Source organism: Calonectris borealis, chromosome 1 (assembly GCF_964195595.1).
Source record: "Calonectris borealis chromosome 1, bCalBor7.hap1.2, whole genome shotgun sequence".
NCBI classification, from domain to species: domain Eukaryota; kingdom Metazoa; phylum Chordata; class Aves; order Procellariiformes; family Procellariidae; genus Calonectris; species Calonectris borealis.
Window position 1 is genome coordinate 54079193 of NC_134312.1, and position 25069 is coordinate 54104261.

The 25069-nt window shown below is 38.8% G+C and overlaps 1 protein-coding gene across 10 annotated transcripts in view; it reads left to right on the forward strand.

The window, feature by feature from the left end:
* The window catches only part of CNOT4 (CCR4-NOT transcription complex subunit 4), an 84467-nt gene that overhangs the window by 19174 nt on the left and 40224 nt on the right, over positions 1-25069 (forward strand). For all 10 annotated transcript variants that reach the window (XM_075152152.1, XM_075152203.1, XM_075152175.1 and 7 more), the window contains one exon: positions 19138-19381. In XM_075152152.1, coding sequence (XP_075008253.1) covers positions 19208-19381 — 174 coding nt within the window. In that variant the 5' untranslated portion in view covers positions 19138-19207. Of the gene's footprint in view, positions 1-19137; positions 19382-25069 lie in introns of those variants that run through there.

Consider the following 25069-nt stretch of genomic DNA (forward strand, 5'->3'; position numbering starts at 1 on the left):
TTTGTAGAAAGGTAAGAAATATTTTACAAGTGCATGCAGATTTTACTGCATCTAACATTCAGTCTCCTAAGTCTATTTGCATCAGTCTGTAATACAATTGAGGAATAAGCTTTTCTAGGAATGGAACATAGTAGCTAATGTAGTCTGAAAGTTGACTCTGGATATATAATAAGGGCTGTGGCACCTGACATTGGTATGAGAATTTTGTTGTAGTTTCAAACATTAATTGCTTCAATAGCAGCCTAGTCATTCAATGACCATAGAGAATATGTTCACCTTACAAGCAAATGTTTTTCCTCCTTTGCTCTTGAAATCTCATGTAGCCCTCTCTCAGGGAAAACCCATGATGTTTTCTTGTGAGGTGGAGTGTTACTACAGTCATCTCAGCTTGTTAGCACCAGCCCTCTGAATTCCCCTTCTGCAAAACAGGGTCTGTATTGTATTTCTCCTTTATGTCTAATGCAATGGTTGATCACAATAGACCTTGTTTACAAGTGACTGATTCTTGTGTATAACAAACTGTGCAAACCCCGTTACCCTACAACTCAGGGTAATATGCCTGACTTGCAAGGTTTAATGTCATTATTTCACAGTATAGGTGCATTGTGAGAAGGCAAGGAAAAGACCTCACCTTGATGCAAGGTGCCATTTAGCTGGTGGGGTTAACTGCAGCCTCTTAAATGTTAAAACAAAATTCTTGTATACTGACTTCCATTAGTTGGAGAAATTCTGTGATACTTCTCTACAAGATTTTCTTGTAAATGAAAAGTTTTGTAATGCATTGAGTTAGTCCTTAGAGTCGTGGCTCTGGGCTGTGATTGGTGGTTTTTCTTTCCAAGGAACTGATTTAGGCTTTTCTCAAATTCCTGTGATATGACCAGATTTGTAAAGATGATCAGATGCTTGTGTGTTGGCTGTGTGAATGTCTTTCTAGAGACTTATCTCTAATTCCTGGTTGTTATTGTTGTATGTTTGATCATCACCAGAAAAAGTGAAAAATTTCTTCACGCTTCTTCATTGTGATACTGACCTCTCTGGGATGCTTGTCCTTGCTGAGGAGATACGGGCTTTCTCTTAACCTGTTCAGGCTGCATGTAATGATTGTTTATTCTTACTGATGCTGGTTGGAGGATGTACTCTGTACTTCTGCCATTCTTCCTTTTACAGCAGAACTCCTATAAAGTCTTTTCCATGGCTTTTTGGTCCATCGTGGAGTCTTCCCCATGCCTTGGATCCTAAAGATTTGAGTAGTCTATTTTAATCCATGGCAGCCTGCTTCCTCTATTTCATACCTATGAGGGCAGAATACAATGAGGACAAGCTTACTCTGGCAGTGAACCAGAGGGATCACTGGGAATCAGGCTCTTGTAACTTGGCTGCGATTTACTTTATCGTAAGTGTAGCATTACTGTAAGGTCCAGCCCTAAATTATTGGCAGAAGTGGGCTTGAACTCTTAATCTGAACAAATACACGATTAACTAATTTTCTTCCCAGAAATCTTATCCAAGGCAAAGTGAAAATGCGTGGATTCGAACTCCTGATTATATTGTCCATCTGAGAGAATAGAAGCAGAAAATGTTTGAGGATGATCTTTCTCCACCTGGTGGGAGTCCTGATGTGATAAGGTTTGCTACCAGGTGATAAACAGGGACCCTCCTTTGAGCAAACTGGACTTATGTAGCCTCTCTTGGTTTTCCCTTCACATTTCCCACGTAGCAGTACCTGTAATTCTTTGCAACTCTGAGTTCTGTGTATTTTGATGCTACTCTTTTCCAGAATTTACTTCAGTCACGCTTTACTCTCTCTGCTGTTGAAAGCCATTTGCTAATGAGAAGGGACAGTACCAGTGTGAAAAACATTAGAAGAGAGTCCTGCTAAAATATGAGGCCATGAAATCTACTGACTGTAGATGTGTCGTGTTTTTTTTTCTTCAAATGGTTAAGATTTCAGTTGTGGCTGCCACTACAGATTTTGTATTAAGTTGTAGTATATTAGGAGCTCTGAGGTGCTTGAATGTGGTTATTTGAGATATTACTGTGTCAAGAAACAGAGTTTTGTTTATAATAAGAAATAAACAAAACAAAAATAGTATAGTTGCAAACAGCTTAGTTCCAAGTGATATTAGCAGTAGGTAAGTTACTCTCTTCTGTGAATGCTGAAGCTTTGGAGCTGGGTTATAGCGCTTTTTTTTTTGTGTAGTGTTGTTCAAGTAATACTACAGAAACAACTCTGAACTCCCACTTTACGAGTAGATTAAACCAATCTTGATCTAACTAATGTCTTCCTCAAATTTTTATGAGTTGCGAGAGTCTAGAAAAACCTGCTTACGGACAGTATCTCAGTGCTATGAGTAAGTGTTTCTCCATCATAATACCTGGTATCGCTGGACACAGTAATGTTTTTCACCGTAGATTTGCTCATGATGCCTTTTAAAGGCTTGTAGCTGAAAGCATCACTAGACAGCAGTGAATTCTGGGAGCTCCAGGTAGTACCTATAGTGTGAAATAAAAGTGGTGCAGCTGTGGTTCCGCTCATGTACTATATGTGTGGTTACCTGGCAGATGTAGAGATTTGTAACATTAAATTAGCTTCTTATTGGTTTTCTTGATCAAAATTGGGGAATATTTCTCAGCAGTTCAACATAATTTCCTGATGTGCTTCTGCAAAGAGCTGTGAAATTTCACGGTGTGTGTATCTGTTGGCTGGCTAACTGCTGGTAACCAGCTTCAGGACTTCTAATGAAGTTATGGAGGGAGAACTTTTCTTGATTTAAGTTAAACATGGAAGTCTTTGTACTTGCACTGTCTTACGTGTATGGTGGATTTCTTTCACTTTCTTGGGTTTAGCAGATGCTAGGTAAATAACTGCTTATGCTTCTAATTATTCTGTCAAGTTGTGGTCATTGTAAAAGCGTGTTTATAAAAATGCTAAAGTCAACTCTAGGGTTAGAAAATAAAATTAAAAAGATCTGAAAGGAATCCAGTGTCCAAAACCACTCAAACTCAGTGGTATGTATTAATGGTTCCTTTCCCCTTCCTTTTATGTTTCTAAAAGTGTGGAACTTTGTAATAAATTAGACCAATACCATGTGCAAGAACTGCTGTACTGGATCAGAATGAAATTATCTAGCCCAAGTATCTTGCTGTGGTTAGTGGTTAGCAGCAGATGCTCTAGGGAAGACTGTAAGATCAGGGTGAACGCAGTGATACTTCCTAGGATGCTTTCTGATAGCAGTCCAATTCTATGGACTTCTCCAGCCCAGGAAGTGTCTAGCCCAGCCACTTCCTTGGCAGTATATTTTCTGGTTAATAGTGTTTGAGCTATTCACTTTACACTGCATCTTCCACCCTGGTCAGCTTGTCTCATTATTTTTAAACCGTTTAAATTCTGTCATCTGTAACCTTTGATAGCAAGGAGTTTCACGGTTTAAACAGGCACAGTGTTATATTTTTTTATATATATATCTGTGTGTGTATATATATATATAAAAAGTAATGTATATAAAGGTGAATATATACATATTCTCTATTTGTCTTTTCCATTGTACTTGTGTACCAACAGTACCCTTTCTCCAGTGGGTCAGTTTTGTTCCTTATGATACACTTGGTAATTCTTGTTATTCCTTCTGTACTTGCTAGTTCTTTCTGCTTGTGGGGAGAGGAAAGCAGAGTTGTTTCGAATACAGGATGCAGGTGCACTGTAGACTTCTGCAGTGACGTTGTTTAGTGCTTTTTTCCTAATAATTCCTTGTATTTAGTTTGGCTTTTGGCTGTGATTACTGAGCTAATGTTACAGGAGATACTTAAGACAGCTCAGAGAGCTTGTTCCTTAAAATTAATAGGTAGATTGGCGCATCATTGTGCTCATTTAGAAGTCATTTTTCCTTGGTTGCATCATTTGGCATTTAGCAACAATATATTACATACTATTTTATCACTCTTCAATCTTATGAGATCCTTCAGATTTCTGTGCTGATCTTAAATGGTAAGTCCTTTGGTGTAGTAACTTTTGTCCACTTCCTCCTCGCTTTCTTTTTCAGATTGCTAATAAATAGAATGACTTATGTCTGTGATATCAGAGAACTGTGTGGATCTCCCATGGTTGAGTTCCCTTGTTCCTTCTTTTGTTTCCAAGTTTTTAAAATCAATTCTTAATCCATGAGAGGACAGACACTTCTGATGGCAGCTTAGTTTCTTTAGAGAACTCAGCAGAACCCTATTGAAAGCGTTTTTTGAAACTTAAGGAGAAAACAAAATTGCTCTGGTCCACGTGATCTGTGACTTTCTTCAAAAAATCATTTATGGGGTGTGACTTGACTTTCCATGAACCGTTGGGTAGTTTTTTCTCTCTTTGTTTTGACTGCCTGCTAACTCTAGCTCTAGCTGGTGTGGTCATTGGACTTGGTTACAGACTAAATCTTAAAATCATAGAATCATTAAGGTTGGAAAAGACCTAAGATCATCGAGTCCAACTGTCAACCCAACACCACCATGGCCACTAAACCATATCCCTAAGCACCACATCTACACGTCTTTTAAATACTTCCAGGGATGGTGACTCAACCACTTCCCTGGGCAGCCTGTTCCAAGGCCTGACCACTCTTTCAGTAAAAAAATTTTTCCTAATGTCCAATCTAAACCTCCCTTGGTGCAACTGGAGGCCATTTCCTCTTGTCCTATCGCTGGTTACTTGGGAGAAGAGACCGACACCCACCTCACTACAACCTCCTTCCAGGTAGTTGTAGAGAGTGATAAGGTCTCTCCTCAGCCTTTTCTTCTCCAGACTAAACAACCCCAGTTCCCTCAGCCGCTCCTCATAAGACTTGTGCTCCAGGCCCTTCACCAGCTTCGTTGCCCTTCTCTGGACAACACGCTCCTTCTTGTAGTGAGGGGCCCAAAACTGAACACAGTATTCGAGGTGCGGCCTCACCAGTGCAGGGGCACGATCACTTCCCTGCTCCTGCTGGCCACACTATTTCTGATACAGGCCAGGATGCCGTTGGCTGCCTTGGCCACCTGGACACACTGCTGGCTCATGTTCAGCTGGCTGTCAGCCAGCACCCCCAGGTCCTTTTCCGACAGGCAGCTTTCCTTTGTATTTGTTCACACCCAGAGAATCTGATGTGTTTCTGTTTATGAATGGATGCTTCTTTGGATGGTTAAGACCTGGCTGAAAGCTGAAATAATGTGCAGTACTGAAAGCCAATATAACTCTGATTCTGTAAACCCAATGGGAGGAGGGGCAAAGAAATTCAATCTACTTATTTTTTCTGAAATATCTTAACACTTTTCTAAGCAAAACATTTCCTTTCAGTAAAGGACATGTATGCGAAGTCCTGCCTAAAATGTTTTTACTATCAATTCCTGTTCTTAAAAATCTGCTACTGCAGCTACCTGTTAAAAAGCATATGTGTAAACTCATTAGCAGAAGTTTTGAAGTACAGGCTCAGCAGGTAAGAACTGTGCTCCTCCCCAGCTGCCTGATCAACATGTATGACTGACCAGACTGTGAAAGTAAACCTGCAAATAACTTCCAAACTAAACTTGTAGAGACAAACCCAGTCAAACTCTTAAGCAAAATGGCTTTAAAAATAAATATGGACTAGAATTTATGCTTTTTTGCATGAAATGTTTGTGAAGAGGTTTATCCTTTACCCCACTGAACTTTAATTCAAAATTGAGTGATCAAGCATTATTTACGTTTGATTTTATAAATTTGCACTCATTTGTAGCAAGTAGAGCTCGTATTGAAAAAAGTTGTCAGATAAAGAATGAATGTGCAGGTATTGAGGGAAGGACTCTTTTTGCCAATTTTTCAGGCCATGTATATTAACACATTGGGGCTTTTACAACTATATTCTGATAAATGGAGGCAAGAAATCCCGGTTCTAGACTACTGCTTAATATATTCAAGATTTTTGTAATATTTAATGACTGGGAATGACAATTCAGTGTCAGCGTTCTGTGACAGGTTGCTAGTTGTCACTATCTTTCCCAAACTGCATATTTTCCTTGAAAATTCAAAATGCAACTTCATTAAGTTTGGCTTGATGCTCCTAAAGAGAAAATTCTGGCTTTGTTCTTCCTGTGCTGAGTCAGGAACACTTTGAACCAGGGGATCTGTTTGATTTTTTTTTCTTCTTTTTTTTTTTATTTTATTTTCTCCTCCCTCGCCCCCACCCCCCCCCCCATTTCAAGAAATGACTTGACAAAATATAATGGCTTATTTTCCCATCAGACCTGAATTTGGAAATTCACATTGTCATGTATTGCAGTTGCCTGCATTATGTCTGCTCTGTATAGGTGAACTCTAGACCACAGCATATTCAAAAAATGTGATGTACCTGAGGAGAAATTACTACTGAATTTTTAAAAAACAAAAAAAAGAAAAAAAGCTGTTCATCTCAGTTTGACCATATGTAACCAGAGTCATTAAAAGGCAAAATACTCGATTCAGACTTGGAAATATTTTAAATGGTATAGTACAAAAAAGCTGATAGACTAAACTACAAACTCTGTCAGAAGCTGTTATTGCTCTAGCAGTTTTCCTTGCACGCTCTCCTATACAGAGGAATGGCAGCAGCTGCGCTATTGGTCCTACACCGTATCTCTGGGTCCAGAAATATAAAGTGATTTAATACTTTTAAAATTTAACTTTTACTGTCTCTGTTCCATTCCTGACCTTTTCAAGAATGGTTTGTGTGGTGACTAGCAGTTGGTTTTTGATTATATTGAACTTATTTCTTACTCTCTTGTTGTGTCCTTCAGTTAAAGCCAAGAGGTCTAGTTAGCAGCCACCTGCCAAGGTTCCTGCTCATAGGGCTGACCTTGGTGTGGAAACTTCTGCCTTGAGAAGAGAGAGGTGAAGTGTGTTCTTGCTAGCTTTCCAGGGGAGCAGTTTCAGCTCTGGAGGAGACGTATCTCTGGAGTTCTCTCTATTGTTTTCTGACTCTTTTTAAAGAATGTAGATTTTCTTATATAGACATTGGGCTGCTTTTCCCTTACTTTTTTTTTTTTTTCTTTCTTTTGAGGTCTATAGAAACTTTCAGGAGTGAGGCGTGCTTCCTGCTGATACTGAATCTGTAGCATTTAGATGATTCTGGTTATCACAGTTCTTATTTAAATAAGTCCTGTGAAGGCTTCGTTGCTTCATGGCATCCAGTAGGACACTTTGAATTGTAGGAATAAAGCTACAGCCTGGAGAATCAGAAGATGATTTGAGATCTTTGTAAAGCATCCACGTAATTCCATAGTGAAATGAAGATCAAGAATTACTGTGGTTTATTTTTTTCAGAAGTTAAGGTTAAACTTAAAGTACAAGCTACTACTAGAACTGAGGGGAGGCATTGACATAGGTGCTTCACAGTTTCTGACCAGGGAAGTGATGAATTAGTTTGTTTTACTTGTATAAGAATAAGCAGGCATGTTCGATCTAGTGCCGTATGTGGCTGTTGTTTTGTTAATCAATGTGTCATACAGCATACTTCATGCCAGTCCTCTAATCTCTGGCATCAGCTGCCAGTGAGTTTCAAGATAAAATTGTGGGCACTGAGGAGTGCATGGACTTTGACAAAGAGTTTTTATTCTTCTGAGCTCAATGCTTTGCATTATTACTTGATTAGCAGAAGCACTCAAGCTGGAATCACTGCTCATCCAGAACCTGTAGATGAGCTGTGTAAGGCTTTCTCTGTGCAGATTTCTCAGTCTTAGACTTGTTTTGGTGCTTCTCTCTCCTCCAACCTAACTAAAAAGTCTTTATTCTTCCATGGATTATGGAAAAAACATGGGAGACCTAATACCGTTCTTGCTACGGAAAAATAATTAGGCTGATATTATGTTCATGTTTGCTGTTTAAAATGACTTGAAAAACACATAATAGGTCTGTTGCTCTGTAATACTTAAAGATCAGTTACCCTTTTGTTCTCTTTTGAAAATGTTGAATAACTGCAGGAGTTGAAGCCTAGAATAAATACACCTTAGTTGAGAAGGTGGGGAGAAAACAAATGGACGTTAAGTAGTTTATCATCCATTTTCCAAAGGTTGTTTTAAACAAGTTTTAAACACCTACATAAAAAACTTTGAGAATTATTTAAAATGTGTTCTCTCTCGGATTTTTCTGGTGTCTTAGTTTGTTTTCCTAATTTCAAGGATGCTACTGAAGGGAACTGAGGGGTTGTTGCTAACACTGGCTGGATCTCCCATTCCCTAGATCTGAAGTGTATTCAGCTGTGTTTTTAAGTTTCAGAGTGAATAATTCATAGTTTTATTCATGTCTTGTTAACACAGAAAAAGGGTTACCTAGTACATTCACTTACACTCTTTCTGTTGAAGAAAAGCATCTCAAGCAGTCCGTGGAACTAAGAACAATGTTCAAGGGGGCCCTCAGCTAGAGGCAAGGCAGGCGGGGTGCTCAATCCCCCCTGCTTATGCATAAACAGAAAATTAACTACTTGCCATGTGTGTTGTGTGAGGGTTTTTAATAGTACTAATATGTGGCTGATATACTGTATTGGTTTGTTCTCATTTAATATTGCTGTGACAACTCAGCAATTCATAAGGGAGAGTTAAGGAATTTGGAAGGTTCCTGAGATACTTATGTAGAAACAAGAAGCCATGACCTGCGATCATCCAGTCTTCCATGTTATACCTAGTTTTCTACAAGTCGTTTTGGGAATTCTTATGGGTTAAAGGAATATGTGTGTGTCTTTATAATGCATGGTGCTACAAATAAGAATGCGTATCTCTTTGGTGTGATCAGCTTTTATCCCCCTTTTCTGTGCTTCTTCACCCTTGCCCCCAGCAGCTCTAACTTTTAGTATTATTTCCAAGATAATTTCAGAAGTGTGTGTGTTAACTACTGGATACTGTTCCCCTAAGAGCAAAAGATAGTGCTGCATTTTTAACAATTAAAGATCCTTGAATTTTCATGAAAAATCGAAAGAGAAAAATGTCATGTGTAGTGTGCTTTAGCTCCAATGGTATTTTCCTTAGTTATGCTTTCTGTGGAAGATACGGTTTCTATAACTGCTTCTTCAGGGGCAAATAACAGGTAATGCTTTTGCTATAGAGGAAAGTATTTATCTTACAGATATTGAAAAAAAAATTTCTGGAGATCTGTTTGCAGGAAGTTTAACTGAATATTCTTTCCTTCATTTGGATAACATAAATATCCAGGAATTAATAAGAGAACTGGTTTCAAGGTTTTTGCACTGGATAGTACAACTGTTGTAATTACTGAGTACAGCTGGACAGGCAGGCTAGGACTTCTAAAGATGCTGCAGCGGTCTTGTTCGTGCTGCACCATGAAAATGCAAATGAGAGGTTTTTTAATGTAAAAGCTGAGCTGTCCTTTAATGCAAGTTTAAAAAAAATTGCATATGCTCTTTCTGAGCATACTGCATTGATGGTGCTCTGTGCTGGATTGTACTTCAGTGATGGTATGACTCTTGTTCTTCAGGCATCCTGTCAGATCAGACCAGTTGTAATATTAAGTGTATGTGAACTAATGCAGCTGGAGCAGCAGGTCAAAAATAAGTCTTTCTGGTAAATTATCCAGAAGATGATGGCTGCCAGCGGGATGTTGCAAACTGGGTTATATTCAAATACAGTCTTGCAGCCTCAAGTGGTTGTTTTTTTTTTTTCCTCTGTGTGTGAGAATTTGTGGGTCATCTCTAAAGACTGTGGAGCTCTTCAGAGCTGAGCTTTTCTTTATAATTGAATCTGGGAATACTGGCCATTATTCTTAAGTGTGCAATCTAATACAAGCTAGCACAAGAAGTTTTCATTATAGAATGGCATGTTCTTACCTCTCTTCTTCAGTGAAGAAAGAAACAGACTGATAAAAACTCCAGTAGCCGGAAGCCTGGAGCAAACGCTGGTTTTCTCGTCCTTCGGATGAAGGCATCCTAGGAAAATGTGAATAGGCTGAATGGCACCAGGGAGACCAATGAAAAGTGAGAGATGGCGAGAGGGCTGCCTAGGAGACAGGCAGAGAGCTCAGCTGTGTCATGGGAGAGGGAGGAGAACAGCCTGAACTACTGCACGAAGGGAAAGGGTAGCACTCGTGTGGTGGCTTGGGCAGCATGTTGTGTTTTTTGGGTTGTGGGTTTTGTTGGTTTTTTTAAGTTTTAAATTGGTCTGTAGATCATGTCTCTTAAAATAAGTTTGTTTGCTCAACTCCACCATCAAAATCAGTTTGACAAGTGTTATAATGTAAGTCGTCTACTTAGTGATCTTTGTCACTTAAATTAGCATTTCCCCTAGTAGTCAACATATTCAACATATAACCAATACACATTGATTGATACTAGTACTGAGTTCTACCATTAATTATACTAGTAGAATTCACTTGCTAAAGAATTGAAATCTTTTTACCTGCTGTACCAACTTTTCTTAAAGGCACAGTCAGGCCATGTCACTTTAATTTACTAGTTCAATGATGTGTTCACTTTCACTGGAGGAACCAATTCTCTTAAGGTGAAAAAGCTTTTTTCTTTTTTTACCCTCAGGAAAGAAAATGAGGATATGCTATACTAGTTCTGAAATCTTGAAGGATTTGGAGATATAACCTACTGTTAACATTTCTACTTTTAGATAACTTAATTGGTTTCAAGTTTTGTGAACATACTGCCTTACATTATAAGCACATCTAAGAGTTTGTATGACTTCTGTACTCTTTGCTAGTTTAAAAATTCCACGTAGATTTTGTTTTAAAATAAGTTATTAAATGCACCAGTGATACTGGATTAAGAAACAAACCCTCAAAAATCAGGGGAACATATTACATACTGAAACAGCAACAGCTTAAATGTGGGTAATGCAGACTTTCTGCTGGGTTAGTTTTAAAAAAAAAAAGCTTTGTTTAATTGTAGGTCAACATATGTAGTAGTTCTCAATAGAGAAAAATATACTTTGTAGTTGAAAAGTTAAAATCAGTTTAAATTGAGGAGAGGGAGAACTTGCAATTTGTCTTAAAATTGGTGATTTTAAGTCCATGGTGAGTAAAAGGCAGTAGAAGGGTAAGAAATTCATAGATAAGTGAGATGTTTCAGCTGCACAAAGTCATGGTTCGGGGATTACAACATGGGATAAGTTGAGGCTTAAAGCTGTTCCAGCCAGTGTCCCCAAATTTACTGAGGATAGCATCAATGAAACATCAGTGTCTAGGGTTTTTAATCTGCAGAGGTAAAACCACTGGAAAAACTGGATGTTGGAAACTTCTGTGAAACAGATGGAAGTACAGGTCAATGAGGTCGAGCTGCCATCACTCACCTGGCCTCTGAGCCTTGCTGTAGGGAGTTTGAGTGGCTGAACAGTGTTAGCCCGCTACGTTATCATTAAAAAAACTCAGTCTGCTGGGGTACTCTGCACTGGTGCTGAATACTCTTTATTATGTTAGTGACTACCTTTACAATTAAATATTGTCATATCACAAACAAATCACTGCATGTATATGCATTAACAAAGCTTTTAATTTTTAAGTCACCTGTCTTTTACAAAGCACTTTGTTTTTCCAAAGTACTGTTCCAATTGTCTGATAGTGCTTCTGTGCTAGAATGTGAGTCTTCTACCACGAAATCAATGTGCTAGTCTTCAAACACAGAGAAAACTGGTATACTGGGACGTGGAAAGAATAGCAGTTTACCAATTAGTAGTGCATTACAGATTTACAAGGAGGACAAGTGTGTGTTTGAGTATGTAAGAACTTACTAAGGACTAAATAGAACACAGCATTATGGAAAAATTGAACTATGGTATGCTGATGTGTAGGTACCCCGACTGCAGAATGAGTTTTTTGTGCTAGGGTGCTGCGTGAACAGAATAGAGACTCTCCATTCCCCAAATAGCCTGTTTAATAGCTGCCTGTGGTTGCTGCATGACTGGCAAGCTGATCTATCTAGATCCTCTATGTGACAGTGACTAGTAGCAGATGCTCTGAAGAAAAAGTACAAGAAATGGAGTAGCACCCTTTTTCCCAGTAATGAGAGATTTAGGGAATTCAGGATAGTTCAGATAGAACATATTTCGTGTTTAATAGGAGCTGATACATCTATTTTTTGACAGATTTTTTTGCATGATATGTTGCAGAGACCATAACATTCTTTGACAACTATTTGTGATACATAATTTGCTGTATACAAATCTACATAGGTATTGCTATTTTGTTTCACCGGTTCTTGAGCATCTCCTTGCATGTGTCCTGAGGAGTTGGAAATAATCACGCTGGAATATGTATACCAGTATTAGATGGTCACTGTCTGTGACACAGGCTTTTAAAATATTTAAACTAATAATTGTATAGTCCACTTCTAATTCATTATCCAAATGCTTTTGGCATATCATGTCTATATATAGTGGTGTTATAGGTACAAAAATGAAATGGGGACATGCAGAAAGAGAAAATAAGGAATACTAGCACTGAAGTTCTAACATGAATGAATATGGGAAATTAGTTTAGACAATTACAGAGCAATATTATGTTTTTAATGTCATTGAATTAGTTGACCTAGATGCTAGGATAGTGTCATCATCTTGCATAATTGTGTCTAAAGCTTTATGTGCTTGTGGATGAATTTGGCAGAATCTTATTTGGCCTATTTTCTTTCTAAATAAAATTTAACACCTTGATTCTGTTCATGATTTGTAAGAAAGTAATTTAAGTAAATTACTTAATTTTTAAATTTAAAAAAGTAAATAATCTCTTAATTGGCATTCATGTGTCACTGATAGTATGTAGCCCTTAAAGCATAAAAGCTCTGAGTCCTACAACAACAAGCCTACAGTGACCAATTCTTGGCTCAGTTTAAATGAGAGAAAAGCATTTTTTTGTGGTACATAACTTTTTTTTTTGCCACATAACTGTCTTAAAATAGTTTGTGTTCACACTGGTTTATAAAGAATGATTAGTTCCCCCTTCATTTAGCAGGTGGCATCTGACTCATCTATTTTTATTATTAGGGTGCCTTGAGGGCATTAGATCGAAACTTATTTAGTGAATTCTTTGGCTGATTTTTGCACTCTTGCTGAACATGCTGCTTGAGCAGTTGCTACCCCTAGGTGCTCGTTTCTTTGTCTTCACCATGCTGGTGCAAGCTTCTGCATGGCTGTGTGATGAACTGGATGGAGGATTGATTTGGGTAAAATATGACCCAGCAAAAACAGTTATGTTTTGGTCTTGTTGGTTCAAGTGACAGTACAACTGCTTATGCTGGCAGAATTCAAAGTCTGAAACCACGGGAGTTCCCTAAGCACTTGCCAGGAGGCTTAAAGCAGAGGAGTCTCTCGAGACTTCAGTTTTGATCTCTTTGAGCTAAATAACTTGGGGATAATCCTAGTCAGTGTAATGCTGTTTTTAGAAATACTGAGATGGCTACCTGATTCCCGGTGATACTTTCTAAACATTCGGGACTTTGTCTACCTCTTATGTTTCTTATGCGTTGTTTGTACTGTGATCAAAATGTAGCTGCAGACCACAAAAAGAATAATAAACATTATTCCAGAGAGAAGACATGAGAGAAAACGGGCTGTGCAGTTACTGGGCATGATTTTGCAATTAGTAGTACAGTTTACTTTAAATGTTCAGCACAGTCAGGAAAAAGAAGTAGGAAGTGAACTTTCCCTCTGTCTCAAATGAAAATTAACTTGGATGAATTCAGGAGCCTGCTTGCTTGCCACTGAGGTGTCTTTGTTCTCAGTAACAGCGCCATAAAACTTAAAGCATAGCCCGTTTTCAGCACTCCTGCTGTCTCCCATATCAGTGTGGCTAACCAGGTGATTGTAAAATATTGTATTTTGATGTGAGTGAAGGGCTGACGGGAGAAAGGGATCACTCTCCTTGTGTAGTGCTCAAAAAAATGACAGGCAAGTAGAGGGTAGCATGTCAAAGAGGTGGCCTGGGGAAGTTCCCCAGATTTCTTCTGAATTGTGTGGATGACTTAATTAAGACACAAGACTAGATGTTTTAATGACTAGACTATCCACCCATGATTTGGGACATGCATATATGAATTTTCTCCCATATGGGTTCTCTGTGGGGCCCTGAACAACTAACTTGCTAGACGTCCCTCAGTTCTGCATGCTTAAAAAAGTAAAAATGTGCTTTTCTCTGCAGCCTGCCTATGAAAGGTTTTGATGTAAACCTTCCAGTGCTCACTGCAATGCAATGGAGCGATAGCCTTTCTTAAGTTCAGAGAGCGAAGCAGATCAAGGTTGCTTTCTTTTCAGCAGAGTCACTAGCAGGAGGAGGTAGTCGAAGCGTGGGCCTCACGCCGCTGTGCCCCCGTGCCGGCCTGGAGGAGAGTACTGTGCTGACAGAACTGCTGCTGCTCCCCTCATTCAAGGGAGGGATAACCCATTATAGCTGCTGCTTGCCTTGCTGCCTCTAGCTTGTATCTGGGATCATCACAGAGGTGAAGTGTGGAAAGGAAACTGGTCCCTCGGGAGGGTGGGAACGGGCGTCTCGGGGGGCTGCCTTCCCAGTGGTGTTATGCAGGCAGCATCCACAGTGTGTTTTTGAGACTTCTCGGGGATGATGTGTTTCAAAAGATACAAGGCCACGAAAAAAACTATGAGTTTCTGTTTGCGTAAGTTTAATGAGTCCTTACTAAAGGTTTGATGCATAGACTCCGACCTGTTTCACTTCAAGTGTCAGGTATGTTTGAACTTTAAGTGAAACATTAGCTAACACATGTCTGGATTTTTTCCTTCAAGAGGCCCTAAGTCTCCAAATATTTTCTGGGATGCAAGTCCTTTACTCAGGTTTTTCATGACTAGATTTTGACAACTTTTGGCTGTGACACTTTTAGTGTTTTAAAGCAAGTAGCAAGGCTGGATTCAGCCCATCGTGTGAGGGGGAGAACGTATCCCCTGGATCTAGCTGCCCTCCTGGGGGAGGACTTAAAGTTTAAGGGACACATTTACTAAAATGAACTGCTAGCAAGTGGAGATGTTCTGGTGTCTACTATGGAGAGATGAGGGGGAGTGCGTGTCAAGTCTCAAATCAGTGCACTTGAGGAAAAACATTAGCTAACAAGCTAGTTGTTTTTCCCCTGCCCCCTTTTTTTTTTTACGACCCCTTTTAAAATTAAATAGGGAAGATAAACTGCTGGAAGCTAAACTTGCTCACCTCAAGTGAAAAAAGGGAAAGGCAACATCTGCGTCCTAAAAGGACGGAAATCACTAGCTATATTAGAAGTAAAATTGTGTTTAGGTGAATACCCTCAAATAATAGGATCTCTTTTTCCTGACTGCAAAATTTGGAGGATTTCTTCAAGAGAAACAATTGTACAGTGAAGCTGATTAGACACAGCTGTCAAATCCACTAAGTAAGCATTTTTAAAAGTTAATGAAAAATTATCTTTCTTTTTCATTTTGCATATGCGTTTGGAAAAGAAAGGAACTTATTAGTTGGCATGGTGGAAGGGATAAGACACACAACTATATATTTCTATATTTTGGTTATTACCTATTACAAATTCACTAAATCTAAAAGATGCTGCTGGACACTGTCCACCTCTGCTCCATCCCTGTGTGCATGAATGTTTTGGCAGAGTCTCCTGTAAACAGGATGTGGAGCTGTCGGAGCCCTGCTTGACTGCAGTTGTTGGTGTTTTGGAAAGCATACGGACAAATTCTAGCTGCTTGTATCGCGTGTGTACACGTGCGCAACCTTCCTCCTTTTCTTCTCCTGAGATGCTATTAATTTAATCTCTTTGAACTTGATCCCAAAGACCAAATACTCTGAATTAAACACAGCATGTAATATACTGCCTTTTGTTTTTGCCATTGCTGTGTTACTTTTCCTGTGACGTTAATCTTGAATTGTTTGGAATAGCCTTAGAACCGACTAGTTGCTCTGTGTTTCTTGGTAGCACTATATGAACAATGCATTAATGATGCCTTACTATGCATGTTATTCCGGTTTTGAAAAAACAAGCATTGTTCTGATGCAGAGTTGAGACACAGACCCTGGTATATAAACCCTCCTGAAATGGAGACGCACTTCAGTGGAGAATCTCTAAATGGAATGCTTGAATGGTCTTTTCCCAAGTAAATAAATATTGCCTCTTTCTTAGTTTCAGGAAACATGGCACACAGCTGCTCTTTACTCCTTGTTATAAAATAATGGGCCATTTGCTGACTGAAACAAGCTATTGGCATTATTGCTAGCAGCTGCTGAACTCTTAGTGTTAACTTAAACAGCTCATAAATGTTAATCGTGTTGCAGTTTTGTTAAAGCTTGTCTGCATATCCCAGAGGTACTAGCTAATATGTCAGTTTTTTTCACATGAACTGGTGACATTTCTTAGCGGAGATTCCAAATAGTAACTTCATAATTCAGTAGTTTTACTGTGGTGGCTGAAGTTTCTTCAAAACGGCACTTTTAACTACAGCTTCACTAGTAGTAGTATAGCTTTATTTAGGTGTGTTTCAGTAGGCCCAAAGCTGCTGAGCATGCGGTGGAATGGGTACACCGTCAAAGGGAATATGCTGTCTGCTTACTAACCTGTTGTTTGGAGATCAGTGACAAAGTCAAATCCAAATCTAAACTGAACAAAATCCATTCAGTTTATCCTGTGCTTTGGTTTAAAGTCACTTTCATATTGTAATGATTTTGCTGCTATACATGTGTGAAAAGTTTACAGGAAATGTAAGGGTTGCTGTAGAAATGTGTGTTAAGTTATCTGCATAATAAGCAATTAAATAATGTGCTGTGGCCTTTTAACAGTCCCTCCCACTCTTCAGCCAGTGGGAATGTGTTCTTAAAAACAAGACAAAGCTCCCAAACAAACTAATCCTTTCCTTCCTTCAGGTCAGATTTTGCCAGTGTTCTCTGTAGAAAACACTGGTAAGGTCCCAGAACCTGGTTTTGAGCCTGTCAAAATTATTGTAAATATAGCACTAATGAAAGCATAGATAATGAAGTAAAAGCTGCTGTATTATTGTAGGAGTTTAACTTTTTGATTTTGATCATTGTGAAGGTCAGAAAGAGGACAGTGGTGTTGCTAGTGCATGCCATATAGAGAAATTATGCTTACTGAATCTAAAATCTGTTCTCTCATCCTTACTTTTATGTGAGCATTCAGTGGAACTTTTTCTCTCTGTGGTAGTGGTATATGTTTACCAGAACTGCACTTTGTACCTAGAGGCTATACCCCCTACCAAACTAGTTGAAATTGCATTTAGTCTAGGGTTCTGGTATCAGCCTGTGAACACAGGTTAACCTAACTACAACACGACTGTTCCCGTACCAAGGTATATACTCTCTGCTGTATATTTGGGTGGTGCTTTGGTTGTGTGCGTGTATGCTGTTCCTCTTCAGGTTCTCTCCTGGCTGCTTGCAAAGGAATTTCTGTCCATGAAGAGATGTGCAGGACAGGGACAAGTATTGCAGACTGATTCTAAACGGATCCTATCCTGTAAGGTGGGAGGTCCCAACTTGGAACCTTTTGGGCTTTACAAGATAGACTTCATGCAAGAAGTACGGTTTAGAGTGTGGAAGATCGTAAACAGGACTGGTTTTTGTGGTTGTTCAAGTATCACACCAAAGATACATAAGGCTAACACTACAACATACAGAAATCTGTGAGCAAGGGTTTGATCTCAAAACATTCAGTGATCTTATTTCCAAGGACAGGAGTAAATGTCACTCTTCTTCAAGTAGGTGGATGTGAGAATTTGTTTCTGGACTTGTTCCTAAAAGCCCAGAGAAAGATTGGATAGTACACGATCTAGTAGTTTTTGGTTAGAAATGAAACGGAAAACTCTCTGGGAAGGTAGAGGGGACTCCAGATTGTGTATGTGTGGTTGAATTATAATTGCATGACTGATGTTTTGGAAAAGCATAATTGTAAAAAGAATTTTGGATTTTTTAAAAACTTTTGAGCTCACTTATTTATAAAGAAGTGGTGTAGTTCATTATACATAGTATGACCATCCAACTATCAGTTCTGGTCACGTCTTTTTCAGTGCTTTTCAGTGGGTTTCTAGTTCTTTTTTTTTTTTTTCCCTTCTCCAAAAGGCACACCTAAAAATTCTACTGTTGCCCTTTAATTCTGTCCCATCTACATGCATATCTCATGTAGCAAATCAAGACAGCTTGCTGAGATTAGATACAACTTCAAATATCCAGAGTGGTACTTAAATGAAAAAAGAAAGGAAAAAAAAAAAAAAGAAAAAAAAAAACGCAAAACACCAAACTGATTGAACAACTCAGTGAGGACTGTATGTGCCTTGTTTTTAGTCTGAAAGTAACTTTTTTTGTGCTGCATTCTTAAACTGACAGAATGGAAGCATACTCAAATGACTGAGTTCGAGAAATGAGTTAAGAAAATGGTGACCTGAATTTTGGTTATCTTCAAAATTTTGGTCCAGAAATACCTTATTGTGGCTGCACTCTAAGTTAAAACTTAGGGGTTTTTCAACCACATGCATATATGTGGGCTTTGGTGTGAATTGGATGCTGATGAAAAGCCTGAATAACTTGATGAAAGTTGTCTGACACATGTAGAAAGCTGTGTACCTGACAAATCTTGGCTAATGCTATAGTCCTAAGGCTGACCTCAGAGATCAATCTCTGGATGAAAAAATGAAATGAACAAAGAAACGAATCCTCCTGAGTTAAGCAGCTTTCCTTGTTTTTGTTTGATAATTCTGTAACCCTGCTGAAAAGGCTGAATGGATGGCCTAAATGTTGTTCCAAATCTCTGATTGTTCCAAGTCTGTGAGCAAAGGGGTAAACTTATCTCAAACATGAAGTCCTGCATTCAAGTATTTGACTTCGGATTTGTAGAAGATTTCAAGAAAGCAATAGTTAAAGGAGCTGGCAGAACTTACAAGCAATGTGTGGTGTACACTCTTAAGCATTTCTTTGCAACTGTACAGTTTGAAACCCAAATAGTCTAGTGAACTGCCAAAGAAGTGCTTGCCTATCCAGGTAGGGAGGTACATCACTGGTACCATCTTTTGTATTACTTGTGTGACTCATAAGTAGGAAGAGACACGCAAGTTTATTAGGGAGTAACTTGTGTGTTAGTAGATAATTTGTGTGGGGAGAAGGAAAGCGGTGAAGAACTGAAATATTAAAAGGTGCAAAAGAAAGGTTGTCAAAAGTACTAATCACTTTTTTTTCTCTTGCAGATCTTCAAGTGCTGACCTTCTTGGTCTATTAAGTTATTATAAACTTTTGCTGCTCTGCGAACATATAAACATGTCTCGCAGCCCTGATGCTAAGGAAGACCCTGTGGAATGCCCCCTTTGCATGGAGCCTCTGGAGATTGATGACATCAACTTCTTCCCTTGCACCTGTGGCTACCAAATCTGTCGTTTCTGTTGGCATCGTATCCGCACTGATGAGAATGGACTTTGTCCTGCTTGCAGAAAGGTAAATATCCTGGAACAACGGCTTGTCTTGCACATAACACAAGGCTCTTGCATTGTGTTGGTACCAAAGACATCCTTTTCCTTCGGGGAAACATTCATCTAGTTATGGCCTAGATCAAGGGTGAGGTGTTGGATCTTTCAGATTCTATCTGCATACGTGTCGAAGCTGTTGTGCAACGGCTAGTCTTGGTTTGTTAAATTCAGAACTGGATTAATAGGGGAAGCTGTGGATCAGAACCAAGGCATGCTGATGCTGGGAGAACTGCCAAAAGAAAAAAAATAATCCTTTGAGTTGGGGTGCTCATGCATTGACAAAATCTTTTCAGGAAGGACAGTGAGGATTCCAGCATCAGGGGTTTGCTGAGGGACAAGGTTCAGCTAAACTAGCAGAGCTGTCTGAGGCAAGCTTATAAAGCACCTGCTTGTTTTGTTTGTGGCACTGGAGCTTTTAATCCATATTTTTCTGGACACTAAACATGTAAAACCTTTGGAAAATATATCCAATGGTGTTAAACTTCAAAGCATTTCAAAATCTAGGCTAAGTCTATTTGTCTAGTATTCTGATCTTGTTGCCAAATGCTTAAAGGTAGTACTTTGAGAGTCACACTTAATTTCTCCCTATCTCTTAATTGATGTCTGGCTCATACTTCGGTTGGCCACAACTATAAAATTCAGCTTCACTAAGTTGCCTGCTTTTTCCATTGAATTATTTTCCTCCTCCTTTTAGTGTTTTGCTTAACCTCATTATTTCCTTATCTTCAGTGTTTAATAAAATTCTTTCTCAATATTATCTTCTCTTTAACTCTAATGACTTCCCTTGATCGTAACTTTCTTGCCTGGCCGCCTTTTTGTAATTGCAGCTACTTATGTCTCTTCTTTCTCCTGCTATTTAATCGTGATCCTATCCTCAGTTTATGCCTTTGTTGGCTTCCTGTCTCATATTACAGCTCCCTCTTCAGACCCCAAGTAATCTTACTTGGTCTCTTTGTTCACTGCCACAGCTTTCTATAAGCACTTCAGTCATATTTTCTTGTTGCTCTTTTGGGCTTTGGCTACACTAGAGCTATCACTGCTAACCTGTGTTTGGACGCCTCTGCAAGCTTGAAGGCTATCCCACAGCAACATACGTTTGTTAACAAATTGTGCAAATTTGCTGCAATATTTGAGCTGTATGTTCTACAAAGAAGATCCACCTGCCGTCAGCCAAATCAGTCTCCACATGTGATACCTGTTGTAGATGACACATGCTGTATAGTAATTTTCATAGTACAAGAAAACTTCTACTCTGCTTGTACGAACATGAGATTTCTGGAATTTCCTTGTCTGTGTAAGTTGCTTCATTTACCTGGATTTACTACATTATTTTTGCCAACAACTATTTGATTAATCTCTGCCTGTTCATTATTGGAAGTTTATGGAATATATCTGAAAAATCACAGAAGCAGCATGCTATTCATGCTGGGTATCTGAATTATTTGAAATACGGATACTGCCACAGCTGAACTTTTTATTGTGGAATAATCTGGCGTATGATTGGATGTGCAAATATTTTGCTGAATTGGATACAGTTTGCTTAGAAAAGCAGTTTTGGGAGAAAAGCTAGAATGAGTGCTACAATCGGAATGAAGCACACAGACTGTTCCAGGAGAGGAAGGAGACCTCTTCTTTCACAATGGACGAGGATTATGTTCTTGATACTTTTCTTCATCCACGGACTGCAAGATGTTCCTGAGTAGAGTTGCAGCTATATCGCTGGATTGTAGGAGATTCGCATGGAGGAGCCTGAGGAGTAATTCGTTTCATGGCATAGACAAAGACATTGTGGCGCAGAGACCCCATCAGGATCTTGGGAATAAATCATTTTGTGCTCCATGGTTGATGGCAGCATCAAATAAGTCTGAAGAAGCCATCTTTTGAAGTGTGCTGGACCTTCTGAACCAGGTATATGTTTTTGTGTGCAGTATATCTAAGTAATTCCTATCTGTGTGTAGTAAGGTTTCTGGGGAAAAGATCTAAGCAGTTTTCTAATTTATATCTACTATGGTAGTATTGGTTGTGACCACTTAAAATGCTGAAGCGCAAAAAATGGCAAAGCAACAAAATTTTCACCGGAAAGTTTATGGTAAGTACTATGGTTTCAATAGGTACGTCATGTTTATAATGTGTATACCAGTGCAGGATACTTACTGCAAAATGGACTGTGAATAAACATATATTAAAGCAAGGCTGAGTATGTCGTGCACAATTACATAATAGAAAACTACTATTTGTGCCAATGGTACTGAATGCAATGCGAGTTCTCCAGTGGTTTGATCACTCCTCTGTAGAGAGGAGCAGTGAAGAAGTTCCCTATCCAAGGATTTTGCTTGAAAGGTTTGGGGGAGATTTTGGAAAAGTCTGTGATAAAATAGTTTGGCTATACACTATAGTGGTGCCTATGCCATTAGTTTGATAGATCTTAACTGTGCATTGCATATATACCATCATCTTCCTAAGCTTCTCTAATTTACTTCTAACTGAAAAGATGTTAGCTTGCAGTTTTTTCTACCAAGGAGAAAATACTTCTACATGCTCAAACTGGTATATAGCTTAACATTTGCATGTGCGGAATGTGTTCGGTGGTTGCAGTCAATTGAGTTAGTGTGTCTTAAGTTTCCTCCTATTAGTAACAGTAGCAGACAAACATTTGCTTTGTTTTGATTTATGAAAGTAAGGCACTAGTATGAATTTAACTTGAATGGAAACTGTACTTGTTAGTCTTAACACATTAAAAGCTTTCTAAACTTTGTCTGAATCTTCTTAAATAGACTCAAAAATTGTTTCTGTTTAATTCATTAACTACAAAAAGTACCTCCTTAAAAAACAGAACTGACCTGCTTTGAGTTCCTGATGCCCTTCAGAATTGTAGGTGTAGTCAATTGTAAGATGCTAAGCAAGCCTTCCTGTTTTTTCCAGTCAATTGATTTCTTAACTGTGAGTGAAATAGCCGCTAACTAGTCAAATTAGAATGAAAATATGCTGTCCTCAAAAGAGACTTCTGTAGCCAAAAGCTGGTTTACAGGTCACCAGACTCGCTGGTTCTGGTTATAAAGCCAGTGATATTTATCTTAGCAGTGATTTTTCTTATTTCTTTTCTTTAAAATTCAGTGACCTAGGTACTGTTTGTCATATGAATAATATGTACCATTTCAGTCACTTGTTATGCTGTATTAAAGCAACACATTTTCAGACCTCAGTGTCAGTTGTTGCAATTTTTAAATCCAGCAATAAAATAGCCTAGCTCCTTCACATTTCTGAATTGCTTTGCCCTTCCACCAAATAATATAACTTGATACACAGCTGTTCCTGTAGTGTGGCTTTGCCTTATTCTCCAGATCCTTGACTTAGCAAGCTTTATTCCTCCTAGCACCTTGTGTTAGAGATGGAGAGAAATAGAAAACTGCTACATTTATGACTGAGAAACTAACATGTTTTAAGCATGTTTCTCCTACTCCTGCTTCTATGTAAAAGGAACACCTGGTCTTAATGCACAGTCTGCAAGTGTCAGTTGTTTCCTCTGGTGCTTTTAATCCTACAACTGACTAGTTTGGTGCAACAATTGATATTTAGAAGTATATAGGAAATAGCTATTTTTTATTCTTGATGTAAGTAGTATGGTGTATACTATGCATAAACCTTACTGACTTTCTCTATATTTCTCATTTCAGAACCTATTTGGTAGCAAGGCAACAACTGGGAAATGTTGCTACATCCATTGTCTGGAAGGAATGTGACCCATCTGGGAATGACAAAAGCAAAGTGCTTGATAAATCCCAGCTCAGCTTTCAACAATTGGGAAAATGTGGGGGAAAAAGTCTGAAAGAAAACAAAACTTAAATGACAAGACAAACTTAGTCAGGAAGACTGAGAATTCATCAAGGGCCATCTCTGATTAAAGAAACAAGACTACAGAAGAGACATTCGAACTTTTGATGTAGTACTTGTAGGACTACCAGCAACTTTCAGTTAGTGTAAACAAAATCTGGTCATTTTCCATGTTGGCCTATCTTGTTCAGGTGGCTTCCATGGTTTTTGCTGAAGTGGATTTGTATAACTTAAGTGGAGGGTGTCAGCTAAACTTAGTCAGTGAATCAGTCATGTTGATATCTCTTAACGTCTTGCATCTGAAAATACATAAATGCTGGTAATGCTTGATGTAGCTACTTTGCTTGGATCTCAAATCCTCTACCAGCTAAGGAATCAGTGATAGTAGGTTACACAAGTATCTTATGCTTTAAAAAAAAAAAAAGTCATGTCAGTAGCATTGCCACTTTAGCTATTGCAAGACCCGAGAGTTTCTGGTACCTGTGGTCTTCCCCCTACCCCTATTTTGTAGGATTGGACAGAGTAAACAACAGATGAAATGGTACTGTGACATAGATCAGCAGCCAATTCACCTTGCTTGGCTTTCAGAGCCATATTCCACCAGCCTTCCCTGCATGCATTCTGTCCGTAGCTGAACTATCATCTGAGTTCATGAACTTCAACACTGTGGGAAGCAATCACTCTCAAGATTAAATCATTTATTGTCCTATTTGTAGACTGACTTTAAGGCCTTATTTGAAAGGAACAGGATTTCTAATACTTACTGTTTTTTAGAATTAGCTTGCAAAATGTTGGTGCTGTGCTTACTTGTCTTCCTCCCTCCTTAAATGTGCAATATCTCTTATCTGTTATCATGCCACACATTATAAATAGACAGGAAAATCATCTATCACTACTTAGGATTGGGTTTTTGATTTACTCTTGGGATGCAAGCGTTGCACACAAATTCATTTACAGATCCTGCAAGTCAGGATATCCAACTACTCGTATTCCTTAGAAGCATTAAACATGTCATAAGAGTGATAAACATACATATGAAACATTTCATATATAATACAGCTCCACAGTATCTAGCGAGAACTTTTGATGATTCTGTTGCTCAAACATGTGCTGTTATCCATGGTGGTGAATCAACTGCTGCTACTTCTTTAATGATTGAAATCCTTATTCAGGCAGTCTCACACTTTCTGCTGAGATTTCTCTTCCCTGATTCTGAAGTTGCTGTTTAGTTGTGTGCCTCTCAGCAGTTCTTGTGCTCTCCTGTACAAATAAAAACTACTAGCTTTACTATGGACAAATAAACGTTCTGTTCAGGGTTATGCTTGAGCTACCCGGGATGTTTCGTGACTAATGTTCAGGACCTCCAGTAGCAAATAGCTGTACAGAGAAGGAACATACTGTCTGACTTGCTTCTCATTTGAGAATATGCTCTGGATGTGGCTATACTTGGCAAGAAAGAAGCTGATAAACTTTGGCACTATTTGCTGTAGTTTTCTTGGACCTTCAGGAGCCTTACTGAACCTACTGAAAACCATGATTTCACTTTTTGCGCAGTACCAGAGCGCAGCATGCTTGCAAGCCTTTACTTGCATAGTATGGGATGTGGAGAAGGAATTAATCTATGAAAGAATGGATTGTGGGTATGATACCACACACTTGGTGTAGGGCAAGCAATTTATTTTTGGAACTATATTTACCTTATACTGGTGCATTTGTTTTCTTCCCTTTCCTACCTGAACTCAGCTGGACTGTGATAACTGAATTAACTCTCTCTTTGCCAAGCAATCTTTCTCTTCCCTAAAACAAAACAATATCTGTTCTTTAT